Below are 26,566 nucleotides of genomic sequence, written 5' to 3'. Positions count from 1 at the left end.
CCTGTCCCAGCTAAGAAGAAAGAAAATAAGGGATGTCGGAGAAAGAACAAAACCGGAAGGAACAGAACTCTCTTAGCGTATGGAATATGCCACTGTATATCCCGAACAGGCCTTGAATTTGATCGCTTCCGTGCCATTACTTTTCTGGTTTGCCCTTGTTCTCGCTTCAGCCTGGCAGGGCCCTTCCTATTCCCGTCCGCTCGTTCGGGTTTCACAGACCCACGCATCCGTGAAACTCTAACCAGGCTTCTAGGCAACGATGGACTTGCTCTTCCTCTCTCAGCCGTGTTCTTGGTTTGCACTTTGTGGCACGTCGCAGGATGCTTCTCATTATGGTTATTTAAACATGTGTTCCGGGGCGCCTGGGTGGCGCAGTCGGTTACGCGTCCGACTTCAGCTCAGGTCACGATCTTGTGGTCCATGAGTTCGAGCCCCGCGTCGGGCTCTGTGCTGACAGCTCAGAGCCTGGAGCCTGTTTCAGATTCTGTGTCTCCCTCTCTCTCTGCCCCTCCCCCGTTCATGCTCTGTCTCTCTCTGTCCCAAAAATAAATAAAAAACGTTGAAAAAAAAAAATTTAAACATGTGTTCCCCCTCTGTCTTGCCTGTGAGTGTGTGTGGCAGTAGTTAGTAGATAACCTTCATTTTGGCTGATTGAATTTGCCCCTGTTACGTATTTGTTTCAGAGATGCTGTATTGGTTTTGGCAAAAATTGTTAGGATTTGTGAAAAGCCCTCTCTAGTGTTCGTCATCACTGCTTAACCATTTTGTTCGTGATCGTATTCGGTCCGTAGTCTATACCAACAAAGATTTTCACTTCTACTCTCCTGCTCTCCCCAGGAATCAAAAAGATCAGAATCTCTTATGGACATTCATCATAAGAAATTAAAGACTAAGGCCGCTGAAGAGAAAAATAAGCCCCAAGAACGAATACCATTTGATCGTGATAAGGATCTCAAAGTTAATCAGTTTGATGAAGCTCAGAAAAAAGCCCTGATAAAGAAATCTAGAGAACTAAACACCAGATTTTCACACGGCAAAGGCAGTATGTTTTTATAAGTAAGTATACTTCAGTGAGGTATAGTTTCAAACTGATGAACTTGAACTTTTCTATATAATCTGTTATCCGCGAATGATTGCATGTAAAAATCTATTCCCTTTTATAATAAAGTAGATTATAAACCTTAAAATCTTTTTCTATAAGTAAACGGTGATTTTTTTTTTTTTAATATTCAGCCTTGTGTGATAAAAAATGTAGTTTACTGGAAAAGTAGCCTTGTCCTCATAATAACCTAACCAGGCATTGCCATTAAAGACACTAAAATTTAAGTTTAGTTTAGAAGAAATGGCAAAGGAAAGAGTGGTTTGAGGCTGGGGTAAATGTGCATGCTTTTTTTGTTTTTTTTTTAAGTTTATTTATTTTGAGAGACAGAGAGAGGATCCCAGGCAGGCTCTGCGGTGACACAGGGCTCGAACCCATAAACCACGAGATCACTACCTGAGCCAAAATCAAGAGTCAGATGCTTAACCTGCTTAGCCACCCAGGCACCCCAATATGCATGCTTTTTTAAAGAATGGACAAAGGAAATGTGTTTGCAGTCTCTGTGTTAAATACGATCATAGAACGTGTTTAGTGCTTTGAAAGCTTCTCTATGAGTTAAGGTTCAAAATGATTACATCCTTCATCCATAGCCCAATCTGACAAGGGCTCATAATGGTGATTAAGGAATTATGTAAAAGCTGAGGTTGCTTCTTAAAACCTTTATCATTTTTAATTGTATGAAACCTACATCAATATTGAATTGTGGCTTTAAAGGAAAATACAGGAGTGCCCGGCTGGCTCAGTCAGTGGAGTATGCGACTCTTGATCTCAGGGTTGTGAGTTTGAGCTCTACACTGGGTGTAGAGGTTACCTAAAAATAAAATCTTGGTGTGCCTGGGTGACTCAGGCAGTTAAGCCTCTTACTCTTGATTTGGGCTCAGGTCATGATCTCAAAGTTTGTGGGTTTAAGCCCCGTGTTGGGCTCTGCACTGGTCACGCAGAGCCTGCTTGGGGTTCTCTCTTTCCCTCTGTCTGCCCCTCCCCTGCTCTCTCTCTCTCTCTCAAAATAAATAAACTTTAAAAAATAATAATAAAATCTTAAAAATAATAAAGGAAAATATAGTTAAAGTTAGAAATATTTTCCAACTTACTGAACTTTCTTATTCTTACTGCAGGGGGATTTCCCTGTGCAATGAAGAAAAGTTGAAGAATACTCTATTATCTGTCTGTCCACCTTCATTCCTTTGTTTTGAGTTTAAGATTGGAGATTATTTTAGTCTTAAAAACCATACAAACTTACCTTGTGCTGTCCTTTACCTTGTCCTTTAAAGTCACGTGGAAACCTAAAGTCAGTATTTCTTACGTGGAATAGAATTTCATGTGCTTTTGGCTTCTGATGAAGTGTGGGCTTTTCTTCAAGTAATTATTTTGAGGATTTCCCCCCATCTCCTAATTTGTGTGACGTCTCTTAAGTACCCTCTAAGGTCTGGTCAGGACTATCCACTAAATCTCCACAAGAACTTAGGCTTCCTCGTGAGATACTATTAACATGCCCTGGAGTAAGTGTGTCGGGTCCTTGCAGTAAATCCATGAATTGGAAGTTATTTGGGTTTTCCCTCTAAACTTCAGCCAGTGAATGCACATTTACAAATAGAGGGTTTGGAGGTTTTGTCCTGTTAACATTTTGCTTGTTTGGGCAAACGGGGCTTTTTGTCTGTTGTTTGGGTTTTTGTTTTTTCGTTGGTTGGTTGGTTGGTTGGTTGGTTGGTTGGTTTTTAAGTCAGAAAGAGGGACCTCTGCATTGTCTCATGTGCTAAGGAAAAACTATTTCGATTTTTCCAACTTTAATAAGTATTTCTAGGGGAGGCAATCTGAGGGACAAAATGTGCCATTAACCATTAACAGTGTGAAGCCTAGGACTTGGTCTCTATGGTCTCAATCAAAGCTTTCTAAGTCTTTGAACTTTGCTTTGAGATGATCTAACTTAACCCATTTGTATTTAACAGATTTTAGCTAATTTATTGGGGACTGATCTTTTATATCAATCATGAATATTTTTTTTTAAAAATCAAAATTAGCCCTGAATACAAAAATATAAATGGAAACTCTAATCATAACCACTCTAATGAAAGTATATTAGTTTGTAATGCTTTAGGTACTGTTTCTTAAAGTGTCAAATAGAGCATTCTAAATAGTTAAAGCCTAAATCCAAGTCCTCTAAATTATGTTTTCTTACAGAGTAATTCTGATTGTTCACTAGTTCTGTGTCCTAGTTTTGATGAAGTATGAGGAGTTTTGTTTTCTGTGGGGAAAAAGAACACAAACCAGAGACTAGGTGGGAAGTGTGGGGTTTTAATGGAAAAAATTCTGATTCCTAGGGTTTTTTTAGGCGTTATGAAAATTGAGCGAACTGTTCAGATTATGGCACAAATCAGTCTTCTTTACTCTCTTATAATACCAGTGTAAGATATTATAGCCTACTCGAGGAGTGTTGCTATTAAATAGATGAATTAAGGGTGCCTGCGTGGCTCAATCAGTTAAGCGTTGGGCTTTGGCTCAGGTCATGATCTCGCAGTTCATGAGATTGAGCCCCACATTTGGGCTCTGTGCTGACGGTGCAGAGCCTGCTTGGGATTCTCTCTCTCCCTCTCTCTCTGCTCCTTCCCTGGTCACACACGCGTGCTCTCGCTCTCTCTCAAAGATAAATAAACTTTAAAAAAAAAATGAATTATTCTCCTAAGGAGATTGAAAAAGCTTCTTGTCTAAGCAAAATTGAACTAAACATGTCATTTTTAGTGGGTAATGCCTTCTGAACACAAAACTTTGTGTAAAAGCATCCATTGCTCTCATTTAATTTGGTTATATTTTTTTCCTTGGTGAAATGAAGAAATGTTTTCCAGTTCCTCATCCTTAAATAAATTTCTAACATTATGTCTTAGGGAAACTTGGTATTTTTTAAAGTAAAAATGTCACCATTGGTTACTTATTTTTCCTTGCTTTATTCATCTTAAAGGGATAGGATGTTTCTGTATCACATATTTACTATTTTTTTTCTCTCACCCTTGAAGTGTCTTTGTCCTTAGCAAAAGTAAGAAAAACCTTTTCTTTCTGCATAATGCCTTCCATAAGTTGCCAGCTTACTGCCGCTTTAGATGTAATGCTCTTTCATGCCACCTGAGGACAATTTTAATAAAATATAAGGCCAGGGGCGCCTGGGTGGCGCAGTCAGTTAAGCGTCCGGCTTCAGCCAGGTCACGATCTCGCGGTCCGTGGGTTCGAGCCCCGCGTCGGGCTCTGGGCTGATGGCTCAGAGCCTGGAGCCTGTTTCCGATTCTGTGTCTCCCTCTCTCTCTGCCCCTCCCCCGTTCATGCTCTGACTCTCTCTGTCCCAAAAATAAATAAACGTTGAAAAAAAAATTAAAAAAATAAAATAAAATAAAATATAAGGCCAGACCAGAGGGTTTTTTGTCCCTGTGAGAGATTAAGCCCAATATAACAACACTGATAATAAAAGAACAGAGTTGCTATTTACACAGGATACAAAGGTGCTCATGTCAGCCCCTCCCCCTTCCAAAATGGTAAAAAGCCTAATTAAATCAAGTCTCCATCCATCTGGAGGGAAATTGGCATTGTTGACATCTTCTAGTAAGAACTTTTTAATTACCTACATTTCTTGGTCAAGTTTTATAGAACCATGACGTCTTTTGAAACTTAAAAATGAAGAGGGGCGCTTGGGTGGCTCAGTTGGTTAAACGTCTGACTCTTGACTTTGGCTCAGGTCATGATCTCACGGGTTCATGAGATTGAGCCCTGAGTTGGGCTCTGCGCTGACAGCACAGAGCCTGTTTGGGATCCTCTCTCTCCCTCTCTCTGCCTGTCCCCTGCTTTCACGCACATGTACACACGCTCGCTCTCTCTCGCTCTCTCCTCTCTCTTCTCTCACAAGCTCTCTGAAAATAAATAAATAAACTTTAAAAAAGATGAAGAAGAAAAAAGCAATACTAAGTTCAAAAGGTGAAGCAGATACTCCAGCTTTCTTTATTGTTGAAGGTGATATCTAAGTTCAGTGTATCTGAAATTATATGATTTTTGTCTGCCTGTATAAATTGTCATCTCAGATAGATTTAGTTGCTTCCACTAGTAACCACAAAAAAAAAAAAAAAAAAAAGCCATGGTCTTACTAAGAGTTTTTAATCGTGTTTGGATGTAGCAACCATTTGACATTTAATTTATCTCTTGAAATTTTAATGGTTCTATGAATTAACGACTTGTTTTAGAAGTGAGGTTGAGATTTACCTGGTACTGAGGCTTACATGCTCCAGAATAGATTAATACTTATTCTATAAATTATTTGGTCCCCAAACATTATGACGCTTTATATTTCTTACATAGGGTGGATAATGTTAATATTATTACTCAGAAATGTGTGATCTTGGGAGATAGTTTTCTAACTATTTACAAGAGTCCTTGTCATGTCTCTTTCACTTCTTCCATGGTACTAAGTATTGTTAGAAAACAATTTGCTGTTAATGTATCTGAGAAGAAGAATTAACCTAGAGAGAAGTGGTCAGAGATAGTGCCTGTGCTAACATCAATGCCAAATCTCCTCTATCATGATAGTAATTTTACTTTGGCCTTGAATGGCATCATGAGATTTAAGTATGCAGTTAGAGGTCATGTATTTCCTATTATAGGATAGGTGTATGTTTTTGTGGCTTAAAAAATTGTTTAACTGTGACTGTATTATGTACAAAATCAAAGAGCTATCCACTGCCTCTTTGAATCTTTTCATTTTGAGCTTTACAATAAAAGACTTTTTAGAAAAGAATTCCTGATGTATAATTTTTTATGTACAAATAAAGTTTCATCTATATCTCAGGAGTTGTGGTCTTCTATTTTTGTTCTGTTTTGTTTTAATGTTTCTTTTATTTTTGAGAGAGAGCACGCGCAGGGGAAGGCAGAGAGAGGAAGACAAAGGATCCGAAGCAGGCTCCACATTGACAGCAGGGAGCCCCGATGTGGGGCTCGAACTCACGAACACAAGATCATGACCTGAGTTGAAGTTGGTTGCTCAACTGACGGAGCCACCCAGGTGCCCCAATTTTTGTTTTGCTTAAATATTATTAATTCATCTGGAGCAGGCAATATTAGTAAAGAGGCTATTTCACAAAAATCTACTGTGGCCAACCAGAACATTTTAGGAAGATGGCTCACTTACCAGGTTTTCCTTATCCCAACATAACTACAAATAGTAATATTCCTTAGACATTTAAGACAAATTGGAAATGCTTTTAAGAGCACCGTGGCACAAGAGGGGTCATCCTGGGTTATAACTAAGATTCCATTGTTCTGCATGTTGTAAGGTTCTATAACAGTTGGTGGTGTTTTCAGGAGTGTTTTATTAGCAGATTGTTTTTTCTTTCTCTCCTTTCCAAATGCTTTGCAAAAGCATGTATTCTTTTATAATTTGGAGTGGGGCATTATCCCCCCTTTTTTCAAGTCCTAATTTTGTATTACATATGCCTCTTTAGGGAAAGCAATAAGGAAAGTCTCTCTGAGATATCACTGAAGCTGAAACCCAAAAAATGACAAAGGTTTGGGGCACCCAGCTGGCTCAGTTGGTTCAGTGACCGACTCAAGTCCTGATCTCACAGTTCATGAGATCGAGCCCCGAGTCAGGCTCCGCACTGAGAGCATGGCACCTGCTTAGGATTCTCTCTCTTCTCCTCTCTCTCTGCCCCTCCCCCACTCACACTCTCTCAAGATAAGTAAACTTTAAAAAAAAGAAAGAAAGGAAAAGGTGCTAACAGTGTGAAAAGTGACTGACCGCACAGGCAAAGGCCTTGAAGTGTTAATTCTGAGGTGTTTGAAGAACCGCACCAGTGTGGGTGGTATGTAAGAACTATGGGGGCTTAGGGTTGGCCCTTGCTACCGGTGCTAGGAATCCCACATAAGGGCATCTAACCCAGTTTTAGTAGATCGAAGGAAGCCTCCCAGAGGAGAATATACTTTAGCCAAGTCATAAACACCAGAGAGGAGTTACCTAGATGGATTCTAATACCAAAAATCTGCCCACCTGGCCTTCTAGAATTTCCCAAACATGCCTGAGTTCACCCTTTAGGCCCTTGTTCTGAAGACTGTATGTACTCCATTAATAATGGTCATCAGCAGAAAATCAGTGCATTGAACTTGTGCCCACACCTGTCACCGAAACTGTAATTATTTTAAGCAGATCTGTGTTTTTCTCTTTTGTCAAAATGTGTTATAAATTATTATTCATTTCCTTCTCCTAGGCCTAATTATTAAGGATTATGTACATTCTTTTAAAGAGCTCAATAGCACCAGAGGAATGCAACAGATACCAATTGAGTAATTAATCTTTAGAGTTCCAGGACATGGAAGAACATTTTCGTTTAGGGACAAGAATACAGTAAATCCATCTATTTCTTAATTTGTAATCCTTGAGCCACCATCAAAATCACCTGAGGTCGGGGGGCCGCGTGGGTGGCTTAGTCGGTTAAGCCTCAGACTCTTGGTTTTGGCTCAGGGCATGATCTCACGGTCATTGGAGAGTTCAAGTTCAAGCCCCACGTTGGGCTCTGCGCTGACAGCGAGGAGCCTGCTTGGGATTTCTCTCCCTCCCTCTCTACCCCTCCCCTGCTCATGCTCACCCTGGCTCTCTCTCTTTCCTTCTCTCTCTCAAAAGATGAATAAATAAACTTAAAAGGCATGGTGGGGAGCCTGGGTAGCTCAGTTGGTTGGGCATCCAACTTCAGCCCAGGTCATGATCTCACCGCTCATGAGTTTGAGGCTCTGTGCTGACAGTTCAGAGTCTGGAGCCTGCTTCAGATTCTGTGTCTCCCTCTCTCTCTCTCTGCCCCCCTCCTCGCATTCTATGTCTTCCTCTCAAAAGTAAATAAACATTAAAAAAAAATTTTTTTAAGACAAAATTTTCAAGAACTTATGCTAAAATATTAAAAAGAACTTCACAACTCATTTCCAAGTCTCTCTGATAAGCACCTTTTTTCCTGTCCAGCCCTTTCATTTGGTTTCTTTAGGATGAGGTCAGGTTGGACAAACAGGCCATAAGATAAGGTATTTAGTTATAAAGTTTTCTCTTCGTACCATCCATGTGCTGAGACAAAAACAAATGTGCTCCTTTTATCACTGGGCACAAATGCCCTCACTAACAAGTTATGCTAATTAAGAGCATAAACATTGGAAACAGCAGCCTGGAATCCAATCCTGGCCCTGCCACTGGCTGTATAGACTCGAGAAAGTTTCTTAAGCTGTCTCAGCAGTAATTGGTCTTAAGATGAAACCAATAATACCTCACAGGGTGTTACGAGGATTACAGAAGATGATACATAGAAACAGCACAAAATCCAGCAATAAATGATGGTTATCACTGTAGACCCCTGGATAATAAGCCCACTCACACAACTTTTGGCGACAGATCTGCTTACTTCTTACGATCTCAGAATAGTCCTATATTTACCAGGACTCTTGGCAACAAGTGAGAGAAGCCTAATTCAAACTGGCTTAAGCAAAAAAGGATAATTTATCCCTTCGTGTAATACAAAGTCCAGAGGGTAGCCCTGGCTTTAGAGACAACTGGATCTGAATGCCTAAACTATGCCATCAGGATTCTGTCCCTGTCCCTCAGCCAGCTTTCCTTTGTGTGGACTTCATTAGGTGGGCTTCCTAGTCGATGACAGATGTGGATAGCGGCACCTCTAACGTGACATCCTACCATCTTGGCAACCCAATGAGAAGAAAACTTATTAAATCCAGCCAAAGCCCAAGGACTGATGCCAACTGGCTGTAAGGACAAGCTATGGTCATTTGCTCATCCCTGAATCGATCATATGGTCAGGAGACACAATCCCCGATGACCCAGGCTGGTTCGCACCCCCTCTTGTGGAGCTAAACCCTCCCCAACCACACAGACTTCAAAGTTGGGAGGGCAGTTCCCTAAAAAAGAATGGAAGTGCTGTAGCTGGAAACAAGGTAGCACACGCTACAAAGGCAGAAACATCTGATGCTTGCTTTAGCCCTCATCTGTTTTCATCCCCACCAATTTTCTAATGAGAAAACCAGTGGTCTGCCATAATGGGATATCACCACCTACCTGTCAGTTCTCCCTAGGTTATCAGTATTAGTGTCTGGCCATTGTGAATCTCCTTTTCATCAGTTATCGTCTAGTCCAGGTCTCAGGGTTATGAGTCTGTGTTGGGGGAAGCGTGGGGAGTGCGCATCCATGCACTGAAGTGCTTTAGAGATGCCTGAGACAGGTAAGGTTCCGCCCAGTAAGACCACTCTGCGTGTCTCCTACTTACTGGCTTCCATCGAATCCTCTGAATAATAACAATTCAATACACAATACAATTCAAAATGATTCATTTAGCCTTTTCTATTTACAAACAAGACGAGAAAAAAGAAATGAAAAAATGTGAGGAATTGCCAGCTTCAACCCAATCAATAACAAGGAAGCTTGCCTGACATTGCTAATTAATCATGTATCTTGGATAGAAGGTGTTCAGTGTCTGGGGCAGCTTGTGAGAGGGGTTAACCAAAGTTGGGGCCACAAACCCCCAAATCATAAAACGAGGTGGAGTCAAGAAGGGAGATGGGAGAGTCTCACATTCCTCTCCTGAGCACTGGAGGTCTGGGTCTGGAGAAGTGCCAGGGCTAGTGGCTGCATAGCAGCCCCCAAAAGTCACATCTACCCGGAGCATCAGAATGTGACTGGTTTGGAATAAGGGTCTTTGCAGATGTAATTAAACTCGGGATCTCAAGATGAGATCATCCTGGATTTAGGGTGGGTTCCATCCAACGACAGGTATCCTTCTTAGGGGAAGTGATACTCTCCACAAGCCAAAGGAACTTTACAAGCCACCAGAAGTTGTAAGAGGCGAGGAACAATTCTCTCCTGGAGACTACAGAGGAAGTGTGGCCCTGCTGACACCTTGATTTCGGACTTCTGGCCTGGGTTTTCTTTTTCTTACGTAGGTAACGATTTCTCAATGAGCTGTATTTGTACTGCCTCCCGAGCAGTTGCACTTCGATGGGGGCAGTAATCACATCAATTTAGGTGTTAATAATACAAATTATACTTTATTAGAGTATGAGCTTTAAATTCCCCGTTATAAAGCAGAAGAGCGTTCAGGAGTCGTTTAGACCGACGCACTGTGTAGCTGTAGCCAAAAGAACACATTTTTTTTTTTTTAAAGCTCGTGGAGTACTGCATGACGTAAGAGAGAAAAGAGATACAAGAAAAAAAAAAAAGAGGTGCTACATTTGGACAAACCCGCCGTGTGCCTACCCAGAAAACGGTTTCTTGTTCTAATTTCTAGGCCTCAAGAAAAGACAGGAGAGAACAGGGTCTAGAGAAGAACTGAATCGATTAACTCCTGACTACAAATATTGATCGAGCTTCCCATGGTGTGTGAGACATTGGTCTAGAGATATAAAGATAAGTAAGATGTGGTCCTCGATTTCACAGTCTCACAGGAGAGACAGCACAGCTGTAATAGTGCAGGGCGGGGGGCACAGGTCAGAAATGCACGGGATACTGCGAGACCACAGAGGAGAGGCCCCCGACCTGCTGAGAGCAAGGGAGGGGGCACCAGGGTGCCGGAGTGTGGTGTTGCTGCTGTCCTGTGTGCGCCTAGGAGCGAGAGAGGCCAGTGTGAAAGGCAGGAGGCGTGGAGGGGAGGGGAAGGAAGAGTAACTCAGAGAAAATAATCCGGCAGAAAGGCTGGAGTGAAAGGGTGATGTATGGGACTGGCTTTGAAGAAACAGGAAGAGGAATCCCATGTCCTCCAAAGCAGAGAAAAGGAAATGAGGGTGGTTATGGATATATATATATATCTAAGTTTTTAGGTAAAAGTTAAAAAGCTCAAGGAGATTATACCTAGCATACTCGATTTGCTGAGGGAGAAGTTTTCTGACCTTTTGGGGTATTGGGAATCTGCTGAACACTGTGGATATTTCACTTCTCACAGATTTTGACACAGAACTTCTGTGAACCAGCCTCTTGAATCCCTACCGTGGACTCCGGGTGAGCACCTGCCATCTACCCAGATGAGACAGGCCGTTGGCTGGGAGGAAGGGGCCAGAGCCTGGGAGGTTTGGAACGAACACCGAGGGGCAAGTGAGAGGTACCTAAACAGAGAGGAGCAGAAAGCGATATGGGCAGTAACATTGGTCCAGGCTGCGCTCTGAGCCTCCGAGAAGTGCAAGGAAGGTCCATGAGAGAACACTTGGTCAACAGACACAGATTCCCGATGGGGTGGCCAAGAAGAGGCTGACAAACTGGGAGGGAGGGCTACAGGAAGCTAAAAGGGAGGAGACCTCACACTATGCAAAAACCCTTTGAGAATCCAGAGCACACACTCCCCTGTCGGAGGTGGGCATACCAATGAGCTGTTTGGATCTGTCATAATGGTCCTAACCTCTTTGCCCTTCATGGCCCCGTTGGTGCCTCCTCTGTACTTTCGTTTGCCACCTGCTTTTCCCCTCCACAGACAAACATTCTCAAGGCTCTCCCATTTTTAAAAATAAAACGGTAACAATGAAGCTTTCTTGGTTGGACAATGGGTTGGGAATGGGGTTAAAGCTCATCTGTCATAGAAAGTTCTGAAACAGACACAAATACAAAGAAGGCATTTCAAGTCAGTGAGAAGGAAAATAGATTACTCAGTAAGTGATGTTGAGACTCCTGGGTAGACATGTAGGGGGAGAATTGGGTTAGATCTCTGTCTCTCACTGTAGATCAAAACAAATTCCAGACAGATCACATATTTTATAATGTCAAAAAAATGAAACCATAAAAGTACTGGAAGAAAATGTGAGAGAATTTACTTTTATAATCTCAGAATTGGATTGCCAAAAAATAAGTTAACACCCAGAAGCCTTAAAATAAAGCATTGATAAATGGAACAATATTAAAAAAAAATTCTGTATAGAAAGCAGTCAAAAGACATATGAATATTTGCAACTCACATCATAGGCAAAAGCATAATTTCCTTAGCATTTGAATAACGGACAGAAGTCGATAAGAAACTCAACAATGGGGCACCTGGGTGGCTCAGTCAGTTAAGCATTGGACTTCAGCTCGGTCATGATCTCATGGTTCGTGAGTTCGAGCCCCACTTCTCTCTCTCCCTCTCTGCCCCTCATGGGATTCTCTCTCTCTCCATCTCTCTCTCTGCCCTTTGCTCACTTGCACCCTCTCTCTCAAAAAAAAGTAATTCAACAACAACAAAAAATCAACAAGCCAACAGATAAATGGGCAACAAATATGAACACAATTCATAGAAATAAAATAGTTTAAGCTTAAATATATGAAGAGAAACTCAACCTTGCTCATAAAAAAGAAATGCAAATTAAAACTACGGTAAGAAGTCGCTTTTCAATTAATAGATTCGCAAAAGTAAAAAATATTAAAATACCCTGTTGGCAAGAGTGGTAGGAAATGTGTTCTCCACATTGCTAGAAGGATGTAAGGTGGTGTGGCCTTTTTGACAACTTGTGAATATTCATAAAAATTACATACAACAGAGGGACACAGTCGGTTAAGCGTCTGACTCTTGATTTCCGCTCAGGTCATGATCTCATGGTTCCTGAGATTGATCCCCAAATAGGGCTCTGCACCGTCAGTGCTTGAGATTCTCTCTCTCCCTCACTCTCTGCCCCTCCTCTGCTTGCTCTCTAAATAAATAAATGAACATTAAAATTTTTTTTAATTTTTTTTATTTTTTTTTTAATGTTTATTTATTTTTGAGAGCATGACAGAGCATGAGCAGGGAAGGAGCAGAGAGAGAGGAAGACACAGAACCCGAAGCAGGCTCCAGGCTCTGAGCTGTCAGCACAGAGCCAGATGAGGGGCTCAAACCCACAAACCGAGATCATGACCTGAGCCATAGACGCATAACCGACTGAACCACCCAGAAACCCATATCCTTTTACTTCTGTGACCCTATTCCCTAGCTTTGCCTCCTACTGGTTATGCTTCATCTAAGTCACTCTATAGTATTAGGATGCAGCAAAGGTCAGAAGCCCAATTCAAATTAAGAGGCGTTTGTGGGAGAAACTCCCCATCATTCAGAAGTAAACACAGAGCTCAGGAAGGGTGAGGGTGCCTGCAATCAGCATCTCCAGCCCTGCGGACTCTTTCTTTTCTAAGTCTGCTCCCCTATGAGTGCCTGTGTCATCAACCTCAGGCCCCGTAGGCTGATCTTCTCCATGTGGAGAAGAGCGTGGCCATTAACAGTTTTGAATTGGACATCTCACAGCTTTAGCCACACCAAGAACACTGCCTCCTTCTTTCGTTTCAGCACGCAAATTGCCAGGGAGGACAAACTGGCTCTCCCCCATCTCCACTCCAGGCCCTGGCTACTGGAGCAGTTCATCACGGCTGGTGCCATGCTCTAGGCCGCGGCTGTGACCCACGTCAACCGCCTCCTCTCCCGTGACCCACAGGTGTCACACGAAGGGAGATGGCCTGCGGGACCGTGCTGCAGAAATTGCCGGCTGGCAGGTGAGCATCTCAGGTAACATCTCCTCCATATAAGCTTCCCAGGTCCACCTCTTGAAAGGCTTTGAGCCGTGCAAAACCTCAGTGCCCCCCGTGCATCAGCACCTCCAGAAACTGACCCCAAGTGTGCTCCAAGATGGGGCGTCAGAGACCTAGTACGCTTGCTACATTTGGAAAGATGATTGTATTCTCCTGGGGTTCACCAACAGACCTGCCTGCTTAGCCAGACAGAAGGTCTTTGTGTCTTAAGGGTGGACAGGAGACAAAGGAGCAGAAGGCTTGCCTTCCTGGTTGAAGGTTGTTTGAGCTTCGAGGGAGAGTGAGCCCTCATATTTGGATCCTGATATTGAAAGCTCAGGATCTGGGCCTTCTGATGGTCTTTACTGGGGGGGTGAAGGGTGACTCAGCTATCTACCCTCTCCTTGGGGACAGGGAAAACTGAGTACTCCCCACCCTGTCCCCAGGCCAGGGTATATGAATGCTAGAGCTGGGTATTGAAATTAAAAGAAAAAATTTTTTTAATGTTTACTTATTTTTGACACAAAGAGAGCATGAGCAGGGGAGGGGCAGAGAGAGAGGGGGACGGGGATCCCAAGTGAGCTCCGCACTGACAGCAGTGAGCCGGACGCGAGTCTCGAACTCACGAACCGCGAGATTATGACCTGAGCGGAAGTCGGTTGTTCAACTGACTGAGCCACCCAGGAGCCCCTGAAATTTAAAAATGTTTTATCTCCTAAAAAATAATAATTTCTAGGGAGGACTCAGGCTTGGCTTGGGTCAGCAGCCCACCCCTGGATCAATGAGCTGTAGCTGGAATGGAGGAGACACTTCTGTTCTAATCTGTGTTAGGTGCTCACTAGGCTGGATTGGTTTGAGGATGTCAATTCAAAATAACATGGCAGCTTCTTCAATAAACATGGGGGGGGGGGCAGTTGTAGAAGAAGGACCAATGTTCAACAGTCAGTCCCATATGTCCACTACAGGCCTTCACAGGTGTCTTTTTGTCTACTTCCCCCTTAAATACGGTTGTTCCTCATAGTTGTCCTCTCTTCCCATTCTGCTTATTCTCCTATGATTTTGCTTTTTGTCTAGATACCCATGACCCTCAAAGCTAAATCTCCAGGCAGACTGCTTTCTTTAATTCAAAATCCTCTGCTTGCTGGACATATCCATGTGATGCTCCTAGGCCCTACATGACCAAATAGAATTCACTATTGGCTTTAAATTGAAATATGCTTGTAGAAGCAAAGAATATCTCTGGGAGAATACACAAGAGGCCAGTAGGTGTAGCTTCCATGCTCTGACCTCTCCTAGATTCCCTCTTTTTTTTTTTTTTTTTTGAAAGAGAGAGAGAGAGCAGAAGAAAGGGAGAGAGAGAACCCCAAGCAGGCTCCTCACTGTCAGCATAGAGTCTGATGCAGGGCTCGAATTCACAAACTGTGAGATCATGACCTGAGTGGAAATGAAGAGTTGGACACTTAACTGACTGAGCCACCCAGGGACCCCTAGATTCCCTCTTTCTGTGAACAGGCACCACCATCAATGAAGTCTCCCGATCCAGACCCCAGGAGTCATTCTTGAACTTAGTTATGAACACAACACCATTAGAACAACCTTTGTAATTCATAAATTGGATTATGTTTCTCCCCTACTTAAAAGTCTTTCAATGACTCCATAGCCTTCAGACTCAAGTGCCCTGTCTTCGGACTAGCTCACGAAGCCTCTGCTGCAGGTGGGGGTATGTCTGTGCCTCCCTCCCAGCCTCTTTTTGTGCATCTCTGCTTACTCACACACCCCACCTTCTGCCCAGGGAACAACCTGGTCCTTCCAAGAGGTGCCTACCAACTCAGCCAATGGTGCTGTGCTGGATTGACTCTACTACTGACACCTTCTCAGGTTTTCCCACCAGCACTGTCTTTGTACCTGCTTCTGACCACAGAGTAGCAAGCATATGAGCCCAGATAAAGGTGGGTGTTACTGCATTTTGTACTCCAGTTTATTTTGAAGACAGAATCCCCTGCTTAATGGAATATTGTCTTTATTTCATCCTTCATCTTGAGGGACTGGTTTTTTGAACATCCAGCTCAAAAAGGCGCTCCAGTTTCCAGCTTCCCCGGCTTCCCCAGCTGGTGGGTCCCTCCCTCTGTCATGGTCCCATTTGCTTTTTTATTACCGGGAGCTATTCACCTGTTTTGCCCCTTCCCCACACCGCATGGTGAACTCTGTGAAGGCAATATCCTCTTCTTTCTTAGTACTATTTCTAGGGCCTAGCCAAAACGTAATGGATACCCTGTAACTTTGTGAGAAGGAAGGAGAGAAGGATGGATACGTGAATCCATGGAGAAAGACAATTTTTCCTTCCTAGATACTAACAGGAAAACATTGGGGGGTGGCGGGGGGAGCAGTTCCTACAGGATAAGGTAGAGCTAGAAATGTTAGAGATGCCACAAGGAGGCACTAGAATTCCACCTGGGCTCCCTCTGTCAAGAAAAGCCAGCTCCAATGACAGTGTCTTGACCTGGACTGGTGCCTTGTAACAGATGCCTGCCTGGTTGAGCCAAAATGGTCCAAGAGAGATGATTCGAAATGAGGAGCATGGGGGAAATCAACACAAGAAGGCTACAGCGCTGTCATGGCAGAGAGATGAATTGGTCACTCTAAAGGGACTCTAATGTGGAAGAATTCCCCCTCCACCTCTGGCCAACATCCCCTCTGCCCCCAGGGAGCCAGATCCAGACAAGAGCGTATTGTTCCCTTACCCCAGTTCTCCTCCTCCACTAATTAAGCAAAATGCTCAGGCTCATAATATAGGGATATCTTTCTACCGCCACAATAGGTCCCCATTGAATCCTTTCTTCCTCATTCAATGATAGATTGCAACTGTCGCAAATATTATTACCATTTCCCCCTTTCCTTCCCAAGAGGTCACTGAAACTTTCATCTCAGACCTTCGGACCCTAGATTTCTGTGTAGGCTGGCGGGAGAGGGAAAAAAAAAAAAAATCCTTTGAAATTTCACATATATCTAACTCCTGCAAGGGACTGGGAAATGTAACCATGGAAACCAGAGCATGCCTGTAACCATAGAGACCCATTTAAACCAGCTGGGCCATTACCGGCTAGAAGCTGGTGGGGCTTGGCTGTTAGAAGGATAGTTAATATGGTCGAGTGATTTCAATTGTTTAGGTGAGAATTTTACAGAAATTTTAAGCAATTTCTAGGTAGTGCCAATACTTTAAAATGTTCGAGAAAAAGCCTCTGTTAGACTAATTTCTAAAGGATCCTCCAAATGTCTTCTCCGCCCTCTTACCACACCTCCAGAGCCATCACTTAATCAGACATTCATTCAGCAAACACATGCTAATCACCATGGTGTGCTGGGCACTCTGCTAGATCCCACCATATATGTGTCCCAGATAATATACTCTGTCTGTTCCATCAGCTTTAATGCTGAGCCAAGTCCTTGAATAAAGGGTCTATTTATCAAAAGCCTTCTTTACCACAATGCATCAGAATTTGGCTTTGTGGGAAGGCTGGGTGGCTCAGTCAGTTAAGCACCAGAGTTCAGCTCAGGTCATGATCTCAAGGTTCGTGGGTTTGAGCCCCGCATCAGGCTCTCTGCTTTCAGCGCTGAGCGCACTTCCTATCCTCTCTGTCCCTTGCTCGCTTTCTCTCTCTCAAAAATAAATGAACATTGGGCGCCTGGGTGGCCCAGTCGGTTAAGTGTCTGACCTCGGCTCAGGTCATGACCTCACAGTTCGTGAGTTTGAGCCCTGCGTTGGGCTGTCTGCTGTCAGCACGGACCCCACTTCCGACCGATCCTCTGTCCCCCCTCTCTCTGCCCCTTCCCCACTTGCCCTCCCCCATAAATAAATAAACAAACAAACAAACAAGCATTGTGTTTCCAGTGAGATGTGAACTAGCCTTTTGTCACTTGGAGGAAACTTCCACTAGCCATTGTCACAGAAATGCTTCACAAAGCCAGATCCTTCTGTCTGTCCTATGTCTTTTGTTCTTGCCCTGCACCACGGATAACCCCATCGCTGCCTGGCAACCACAGCTTCTAGAGCCTGGTGACAGTTTGGTTTGTGAGCTGCTTTGTGGTGTGTTTTGTACCCCATTGTGGTTAAAAGACAGAGCTGGAGTCAAATCACTTGTTCCTGCCAGCTTACCGGTGTGTGACCCTAGGCAAGTCACTGGAATTCTCTGAACCTCAAGTGTCCTCTCTAGGAACAGAAAACAAAGCCTGTCCCTTTAGGTTGTTTGGGGACAAGGTCACACAGGCTAACAGTTTTATCTCCTGGTCTTAGCTGCATCCCCCAGTATCACCCAGCAAACTTTTAAACTTTCACGTTCTTCGGTCCCTATTTTACTCAATAGCCGGTCCACATCTTTACAACCTCCAACCGTGCACCAAAGACCTTTTGGCTCAGCAGATAGCGATGGTGACAATGACAGCAGTAACAACAGCTGTTACACGCCGCCTGTTGTACACCTGTTCTAAGCCCTTCGCATATTGTAACTCATTTGATTCTCACAGCAATCCATTGCGGATTCTTGTCCTATCTGTTAGGCAGATGAGGAAACTGAGGCACATGGTGTTTGGGCGTTTGCTTCTCAGGGTCATAAGCTAGTGAACGGCAGGAAGAGAACGTGAACTCCAGCCGTGCCTCCAGAGTCTGCCCTCTCCACCATTATGTGGTAGCTGCCCTCTCTCCAGTGACTGTGTCAGGCCCTGGCTCACTGGGAATAGAGTCCATGGGCACAGACCTCAGATGTCTCCTGTTCAACCCCTGCACTCGCCACACTACCCACATCTTCCTCAGCACCTGTCCCGACAGCCTTCCTCAATGTTTCTGAGGAAAGGATCAGCCTTCCTCTAATCGTCCACCCGCCCCGCCTCAAGTTCCTTGCTCCCCTGATTATTCCCCTTTTCCTGACCCCCAATCCTTCCTCTCATCTGGCGCTTGCCTCTCAGTGGGTGGGTCAGTCCAAGGCTCTCTTATCTTATTAACAAAAAAAGAAAATGTATCTCTCTCTGCTTGTCATCCTCTCCTTATACAGCCAAGCTCCTGGAAAGTTTCTACCTCGTCTAGGCTTCCTGACTCAACGCTCTACTGAAACTGCTCTCCCAGTGGCCCCTCAAACTTCTAGAATAAAGCATCTTGTTAAGGTGCTGATCCTGTTCATCCCTTGTTATATTCCTTACATCTGGAGGTCTTTAACCTCTGTCACCTCTCTCTGGGGACTGTCCATGTCATGTCTGTATATGTAGCCATAACTTTTTCTGAATCTCAGAGCAGTTAATGAAAATGAAGGTGGATCATTGTGACCTAGAGGATCCTCAGGCTTCTCATGGTCGACGGCCCACTGCCATCCACCCAGGAGGCCATCCCCAAACCGGAAGTCGTCCTCCAGTCCTCGCCTCTCACCCATCTCACCAGAACCTCTTACATGTATATCTTAAATATCTCTTCTTTCTGTTCCTCATCTCATCCCCTCCACCATTGCCTTGGGCCGGGTCCTCATCCTTCGCCGCTATATTAAAAATTTTTTTTTTCAACGTTTATTTATTTTTGGGACAGAGAGAGACAGAGCATGAACAGGCGAGGGGCAGAGAGAGAGGGAGACACAGAATCGGAAACAGGCTCCAGGCTCTGAGCCATCAGCCCAGAGCCTGACGCGGGGCTCGAACTCGCGGACCGCGAGATCGTGACCTGGCTGAAGTCGGACGCTTAACCGACTGCGCCACCCAGGCGCCCCTTTCGCCGCTATATTAAAGTCACCTCCCTACCTTATGCCTCAAGTATAATGATATCAGCAAGGTCTTTCTAATATCAATCCATTGCTCAAAGTTCCTCAAGGATCCTCAATGACAACGTAATGAAAACGAATTCCTTATGCCTAACAAGGGAGGCCCTTCATGACCCTTCCTCTCTCCAATCTCATCGGTTGTCTCTCTGCGCCCCTAACCTCTGCCTTTCTAGCTCTGTGGCTACAATGCTGAACTCCAAATGTAGTAATGGCCCCAGGCATTTCACGCACACTTCCTTGCTTGGCGCATTCCACCCCTTCTTTCTAGAACTGCTTTCTCAATTTGTTTATCACCACCATCAACATGAGAAAGCACCTGCCAAATGCTGTCAATAACTGAACAAAAAGAGTTGACCATGCAGCAGACTAGCGCCTCAGGGATGCATTAGTATAGATACCCATGTGTATGACCTAACCCAGTGGCACAGAGACATCCCCAATTCACACACCAGGTGACGGGTTGTACTAGGTGATTTCTAGGGTCTCATCAAATTCTGACATTCTGTGAACAAAGGCATGAAACCAAGACATCCAGTCAAATCAACCACCACACGAGCGCCTATTATGTGCAAGTTATTTCACTAAATGCTATCATAAGTGGGTAAGAATAAACCCCAGTATTTAGATCAAAGATAAATCTAATTAAAGGCCATTTACATGTGAGATGGGGTGGTCAAACAGGGAAAGACAAAGGAGGGAGCTCATTCCAGTGTTCGGCTAACACTTGTTAGGGCCCAGCTCCGCCAGGTTCCATGTCGGGAGCTGGGGCATAACAACAAAACCATGTGCTTGCTGCCCTCAGTGCCTGGCCTGGTGAGGCAGACAGACATCCAGCCATCAAACGCAAAAGGCAGGGGGGAAATGGTGTGATTGCTTCTTCCTAGAGAGAGAGAGAGAGAGAGAACACAGGATGGGGCATAGACCGGGTATAAATTTCCCAGGCGTGGCATTTGGTATGGCTCTTAAGGGGCTAATGAGTTTTTTCAAGTGGGGAAGGGAGAGTTCCACAGCGAGAGAACAGAATGAACAGAAGAAGCACATAGAGTTCGCAGCTGTGGCGCCTTGGAAACCATTGATTTTCTCCAGGACGTGCACAGCAACAGCTGAGCAACTTGCTCCGAACTCCAGGGGCTCCTCCAGGGCCCGAGTGGAGGGGTAGCGTGTAGTCCTGTGTGGCTGGAGAACACAACATTGGTTGCAAAGCAGAGAAATACAGCAGGGTCACAAAAAAGCCAACACAAATTTCTCCGGTATGCAGAAGGAAAAGCAATTTTGAATTTAATCTCTCACTGATCTAGCCTTCCTTCTCTGCCCTACCCACACCTTTGCCAAGAACAGAAGTAACTAAGTAGCTAATACAATAATTTCACCATCCATGTAGGTAACATGTGTCTCTCAGTAGCTCACCTTGCCCTCTGCTTCTCTATCCAACAGAGCGCTGAGGGCTATGGTTTTTACAACCCCATGGTGTCCAAAAAGAGTTGGGTCTTTTTTTTTTAATTTTTTGATACATTGATTTATTTTTGAGAGACAGAGAGAGATAGAACACAAGTGAGGGAGGGGCAGAGAGAGAAGGAGACACAGAATCCGAAGCAGGCTCCAGGCTCTGAGCTGTCAGCACAGAGCCCGACGCGGGGCTCGAACCCACAAACTGCAAGATCATGACCTGAGCTGAAGTCGGACGCTCAACTGACTGAGCCACCCTGGCGCCCCAAGAGTTGGGGTCTTAAGAAGCTATGATAGCACCTCTTTCACCTTGGGTGCTGCCTGCCATGCTGGCATTTGAGGCTGAAAGTCCATGGTTACTCTGGTCTAACTTAGCCGGACCCAGCCAGCCAGTAGCACTCTCGACTCTGGGCCCCCCCCACTCAGAGGTCTGGGATTTCCAATCAAGTCTGGCTTGGGTGCTCTTCCCTACACAGGTCTTCGCTGTAGAACAACCTCCTCACCACATCTTGAGCTCCTCAGCTGAACTCTACATTTCACCTGTGCCACACTGGAATCAAGGACATCTCTGGCCATTAACCCTTCAGAGATCCCCTCTCCTTAAGCAAGATGAATAGTTGCACCCAGGAGCAATTCAAAATATTTACATTTCTTAAATGTTTATTTACTTATTTTGAGAGAGAGAGAGAGAGAGAGAGAGCATGAGCAGGGGAGGGGCAGAGAGAGAGAGGAAGAGAGAGAATCCCAAGGAGAGATGTCAACACAGAGCCGGATGCGGGGCTCAATCCCACGAACCACGAGATCATGACCTGAGCCAAAACCAAGAGTCAGACGCTCAAGTGACTGAGCCACACAGGCACCCCGCAACTCAAAATATTTCAAAGCCCTTGAAGAGATATCTGCACCCTCATGTTCATAGCGTTTTTCACTACAGCCAAGATGTGGAAGGGACCCAAGTGTCCATGGATGGATGAATGAATAAGGAAAATGTGGTATGTACATACAATGGCATGTTATTCAGCCTTTAAAAGGAAGAAGATCCTGTCAGGTGCTGCAAAATGAATAAACATTTAGGGTATCGTGCTAAGTAAGACAAATGCAAAAGGACAAATACTCTAGGTTTCTACTTACACGAGCTCTCTAGAGCAGTCAGATTCACAGAAACAGAAAGGGGCTGGAGGAAGGAGGAAAAGGGGAGTTTTCTTTAATACATACAGAGTTTCAGATTTGCAAGACTAGTAAACTCTGGAGATCTGCTGTACAACGATGTGAGTACTTAATACTATGGAACTACACTTAAAAAGGTTAAGATGCTAGGGGCACCTGGGCGGCTCAGTCGGTTAAGTGTCCGACTTCAGCTCAGGTCATGATCTTGCGGTTTGTGAGTTCAAGCCCCACGTCGGGCTCTGTGCTGACACCTCAGAGCCTGGAGCCTGCTTCCGATTCTGTGTCTCCCTCTCTCTCTGCTCCTCCCCTGTTTGCCCTCTGTCTCTCAATAATAAATAAACGTTAAAAAAAAATTTTTTTTTAAAAAGGCTAAGATGCTAAATTTTATGTTATGTGGGGTTTTTTTTACCACAATAAAAAAACCCCAAAATATTTTTTAAAAATTTAATGTTTATTTATTTTTGAGAGAGAGACACACACAAAGCACAAATGGGGGAAGGGTAGAGAGAGAGAGAGAGGGAGACACAGAATCCCCAAGCAGGCTTTACCAGGAACGGTGAGATCATGACCTGAGCCAAAGTCGGATGCTTGACCGACCGAGCCATGCAGGTGCCCTCAAACCAAAACATTTTAAAAACCAGTAAAGCATAAACACCACACAATCCAAATGGACACTGGTGTTTACTAACCGGATCAGGCAATCAGAATGGGCTGTGAACCACCAGGACAGCTCCACCAGCGCAGACTGGCACAGGAGCACCCTCGAAGGCCTCCGGCCCCCGCAACTTACCTACATTCCATCTCCCATCCAAACCCATTCCCGCCCACCCTCCTCTCCTATCTCCCGCTCCTCTTGTTCTCCTCTCCATAATTTCTCATGCCTAGGAAGACTTTTCTTTCATTTATCGCTCATAGTTTTTAGGTGCAAGGCACAGAACCAACTCTGGCAGAGTGAAGGGGCAAAGGGACTCATCAGAAGGCACTGGAGAGCCGGCAGGATCCCTGGGAGAGCCAGAACCAGGCGCCGAGGCTCTGCAGTGGGGAACAACGCTCACAACAAGGCTTTAGAAACACTGCTGTTGCTATGGACACTGGACCCCGCAGGTTCCTCCACTGACAACACTGGACACCGTATGCAGCCAAGGTCCCTGTCATCACCCAACACCAGAACACCTGCTTCTTCCAAGTCCCAGCTTCCTAATCAATGTCAAGGTACATGTATATATCTGACTGGCACATGCCTCACTTATATTCAAGGGAAGCTAGGAAAGCAAGTATCTGTGATAGTCTCGTTTCTTTTTTTAAAGTTTATTTATTTATTTTGGAGAGACACAGAGAGAGCACAAGCAGGGGAGGGGCAGAGACAGAGGGGGACAGAGGATCCGAAGCGGGCCTCCGCTCTCTGACAGCAGAGAGCCCAGTGCAGCGCTTGAACCCACAAACCGTGAGATCATGACCTGAGCTGAAGTCAGAGGCTTAACCAACTGAGTCACCCAGGCGCCCTGTGTCTGATATTTTCTGATTCCATAGCGGGTGTGGTCTCTGGTCAAAGAGAGAAAAGGGCTTCAAAGTTTGTACAGTCAGTATGACTATCACGCTATAGACTCCCCTCACATCTTATTTTCCTACTTTATGGTATTATTTGCCTCTCTGTCCTGGAAATTAGGCTTGCCAGGCTTAGCAAATAAAAATACAAGATGCCCAGTTAAATTTGAATTTCAGACAAACAAATAATTTTTTAGTGTCAGTATGTCCCGTACAGTATTTGGAACACATTTATGTTTAAAAACTTTTCGGGGCGCCTGGGTGGCTCAGTCAGTTAAGCGGCCGACTTCGGCTCAGGTCACGATCTCGAGGTCCGTGAGTTCGAGCCCCACGTCGGGCTCTGGGCTGATGGCTCAGAGCCTGGAGCCTGCTTCCAATTCTGTGTCTCCCTCTCTCTCTGCCCCTCCCCCATTCATGTTCTGTCTCTCTCTGTCTCAAAAATAAATAAAACGTTAAAAATAAAAAAAAAAAACTTTTCATCGTTTGCCTGAAATTTAACAGGGCAACCTGCATTTTATCTAGCAACTCTCCTTGGGCTTCTTTTCTATATGACGCTACACTTTTCTACACTATACCAGGGCCTGGTTCCTAGGTACGCTAAAGATGTTAACGTGCAAAATCCATATTCAAGAAAGGCCTGACTGCCTAATCCTGGTTTTAAATGCCAAAAAATGGAAATTACCCAGCCTTTCGCTTTGCACCCATAACAGATTTTCATCTCCTTCAAATCAGATACATGCCTAGAACCAACTAAGGAGAAAATTATGTCCTTGGGAAAGCAAAGGAGAGAAGCACATTAATATTCTAAAAACAATCACCCTGTTGCAGTAAGAAAAGGTGGAGTAAGCAATGCAGAAAGATGGGCTCTCTCAAATTCTAGGACCTCAAGTTGACGCTGACTCACATTTAACAGGGCTTTAATAGGAGGTGAAACTATAACGTAATGAAACTGGTCTTCATGTGCTGTGTATGGAAATGAGTCTTGTGACTCAATGATTACTGCAGCTCTCACCTCCCACGTGGCAAGGTGGATCCGTTACCCAACTGTCAATTTGTTCCTTTGATGTGAAAAGGCAAGTGATTTTCAAAGCCACCACATTTCCATGTCCATATATTACAGAAAATTACGGGACGATTTTGTAACGTTACCTAAAATCATAGATAACGCAAATAAGGGGCACAACTTTGTCAAATTCTTCTAAAGCAACACACACAAAGCTCGTTCACTTGGGTCTCACTGAAAGAAAAAATTAGACCTTCCCAAACCAATGTCAGCTTTCTCTGGGCTGCCAGCTGAACCACAGTGGGATAGTTCCAAGCCCCCCAAAAATAAATGGTGTGTCTGAGGGCTGATGCACATGTTACAATATATTTTACTAGCCAGCCTGGGTCCTTGGGAAGAGAACTGATTTACGTATTTGCTTAAATTAAACCTTTTTGCGATTCCTCTATTTCGGAGGTTTTTTGCACGTTGTTCCCTCCTCCTAGAACCCTCTTCCTTGCTTCTTCTAGTGAATCCCTTAGACCTCTGCCTCGGGAAAAAGTCAATCTTCTGACCCCTCAGACTGGATCAGGACTCCTCTTTATAGTTTCCCAGTTTGCTCTACCATTGTATCACAGTTTATTAGGATATAGTTCTGAGAGTTGGGGGGTAGTGTCTTATCTCCTTGTCTTCCTCAGCAATGACAGTTTTAGCTGCTCATATACCAGCCCCAGACCATTTTTCCCAGCCTCCCTTGCAGCAAGGTGTGGCCATGTGACTGGCGTCTAAGCTAATAGGAAAAGTTCACCTTCGAGTGAAGTCTCCCCTTTCCTTTTTCTCTCTCTCACAGGCTGGAAGGCAAGTAGGTGAATGGTCTTCACCTTTGCAGGGATAAAGGGATGAAAAGAACTTGAGTCTCCATCACCAAGAGCCATCAGACCAGCCCTCGACTGACGGTCAGGATTATTACTTGAGAAGTTAAACTATTTTCTTTTTTTTTTTTTTTTAATTTTTTTTTTCAACGTTTATGTATTTTTGGAACAGAGAGAGACAGAGCATGAACGGGGGAGGGGCAGAGAGAGAGAGGGAGACACAGAATCGGAAACAGGCCCCAGGCTCCGAGCCATCAGCCCAGAGCCCGACGCGGGGCTCGAACTCACGGACCGAGAGATCGTGACCTGGCTGAAGTCGGACGCTTAACCGACTGCGCCACCCAGGCGCCCCAACTGTTTTGTGTCTCTTATTAAAGCAGCTAGCTATAACCAGCAAATGCAGAGTTGAACCCAGGGCCACTTGACCCCAGAGACCAAAACCTGAACCACCACAATATGATGTTTTTTGTTTTTTTCCTTAAATGTTTATTTAGTTTTGAAAGAGAGAGAGCACACACGCATGAGCAGGGAGGGGCAGAGAGAAAGGGGGACAGAGGATCCAAAGCAGGCCCCCCGCTGACAGCAGTGAGCCCAATGCGGGGCTCAAACTCACAAACTGTGAGATCGTGACCCGAGCCAAAGTCTGCTCAACGGACTGAGCCACCCAGGCACCACAACAACATGGTGTTTTTCCACACCACCCATATACCTTATGATCATCTATCATACACTTTATGTTATATATCACAGATGATATAGTGGAACACTTTGACAGAGGTGGTTCTCACTTCCTGAATTTATATTAGATCCCAAAGTGAATAAAAGATGGTACTTTATATATTTTTTAATGTTTTTATTTATTTTTGAGACAGAGACAGACAGGGCATGAGCAGGGGAGGGGCAGAGAGAGAGGGAGACACAGAATCCGAAGCAGGCTCCAGGCTCTGAGCTGTCAGCACAGAGCCCGACGCGGGGCTTGAACTCACGGACCGCGAGATCATGACCTGAGCCGAAGTCAGACGCTTAACCGACTGAGCCACCCAGGCGCCCCAAAAGATGGTACTTTAAAAGACTATAGATAAGCAATTTGGCTCCCCACATGCCAGGCAGCAGGCCATTCCTCCAGTTAGGAGAGACGGGAAAGCCATCCACGACCAAGAG

General features: G+C 44.6%; 1 protein-coding gene and 1 long non-coding RNA gene across 4 annotated transcripts in view; both read left to right on the top strand.

Moving 5' to 3' along the window:
- GPALPP1 (GPALPP motifs containing 1) overlaps nucleotides 1–10,417 on the top strand; it is a 32,977-nt gene extending 22,560 nt beyond the window's left edge. The window contains exons 8-9 of one of the 3 annotated variants that reach the window (XM_047080009.1): nucleotides 838–1,056; nucleotides 10,396–10,417. In XM_047080009.1, coding sequence (XP_046935965.1) covers nucleotides 838–1,056 — 219 coding nt within the window. In that variant the 3' untranslated portion in view covers nucleotides 10,396–10,417. Of the gene's footprint in view, nucleotides 1–837; nucleotides 1,057–2,214; nucleotides 3,247–5,975; nucleotides 6,001–10,395 lie in introns of those variants that run through there. The other 2 variants (XM_047079999.1, XM_047079988.1) reach the window with 2 other exon arrangements.
- LOC124512490 (uncharacterized) overlaps nucleotides 10,412–26,566 on the top strand; it is a 31,736-nt gene continuing 15,581 nt past the window's right edge. Inside the window, exons 1-5 of the long non-coding RNA XR_006962116.1 lie at nucleotides 10,412–10,518; nucleotides 11,047–11,102; nucleotides 13,381–13,583; nucleotides 22,922–23,218; nucleotides 25,384–25,489. This is a non-coding gene — a long non-coding RNA (uncharacterized LOC124512490). The remainder of the gene's footprint in view (nucleotides 10,519–11,046; nucleotides 11,103–13,380; nucleotides 13,584–22,921; nucleotides 23,219–25,383; nucleotides 25,490–26,566) is intronic.

This window comes from Lynx rufus, unplaced genomic scaffold (assembly GCF_022079265.1).
Source record: "Lynx rufus isolate CCGP_SWC_20201006 ecotype Redwood Valley unplaced genomic scaffold, mLynRuf1.p SCAF_1, whole genome shotgun sequence".
In the NCBI taxonomy this organism is placed as follows: domain Eukaryota; kingdom Metazoa; phylum Chordata; class Mammalia; order Carnivora; family Felidae; genus Lynx; species Lynx rufus.
The sequence above is the reverse complement of the archived record's forward strand: the minus strand, read 5'-3'. Positions and strand labels throughout refer to the sequence as shown.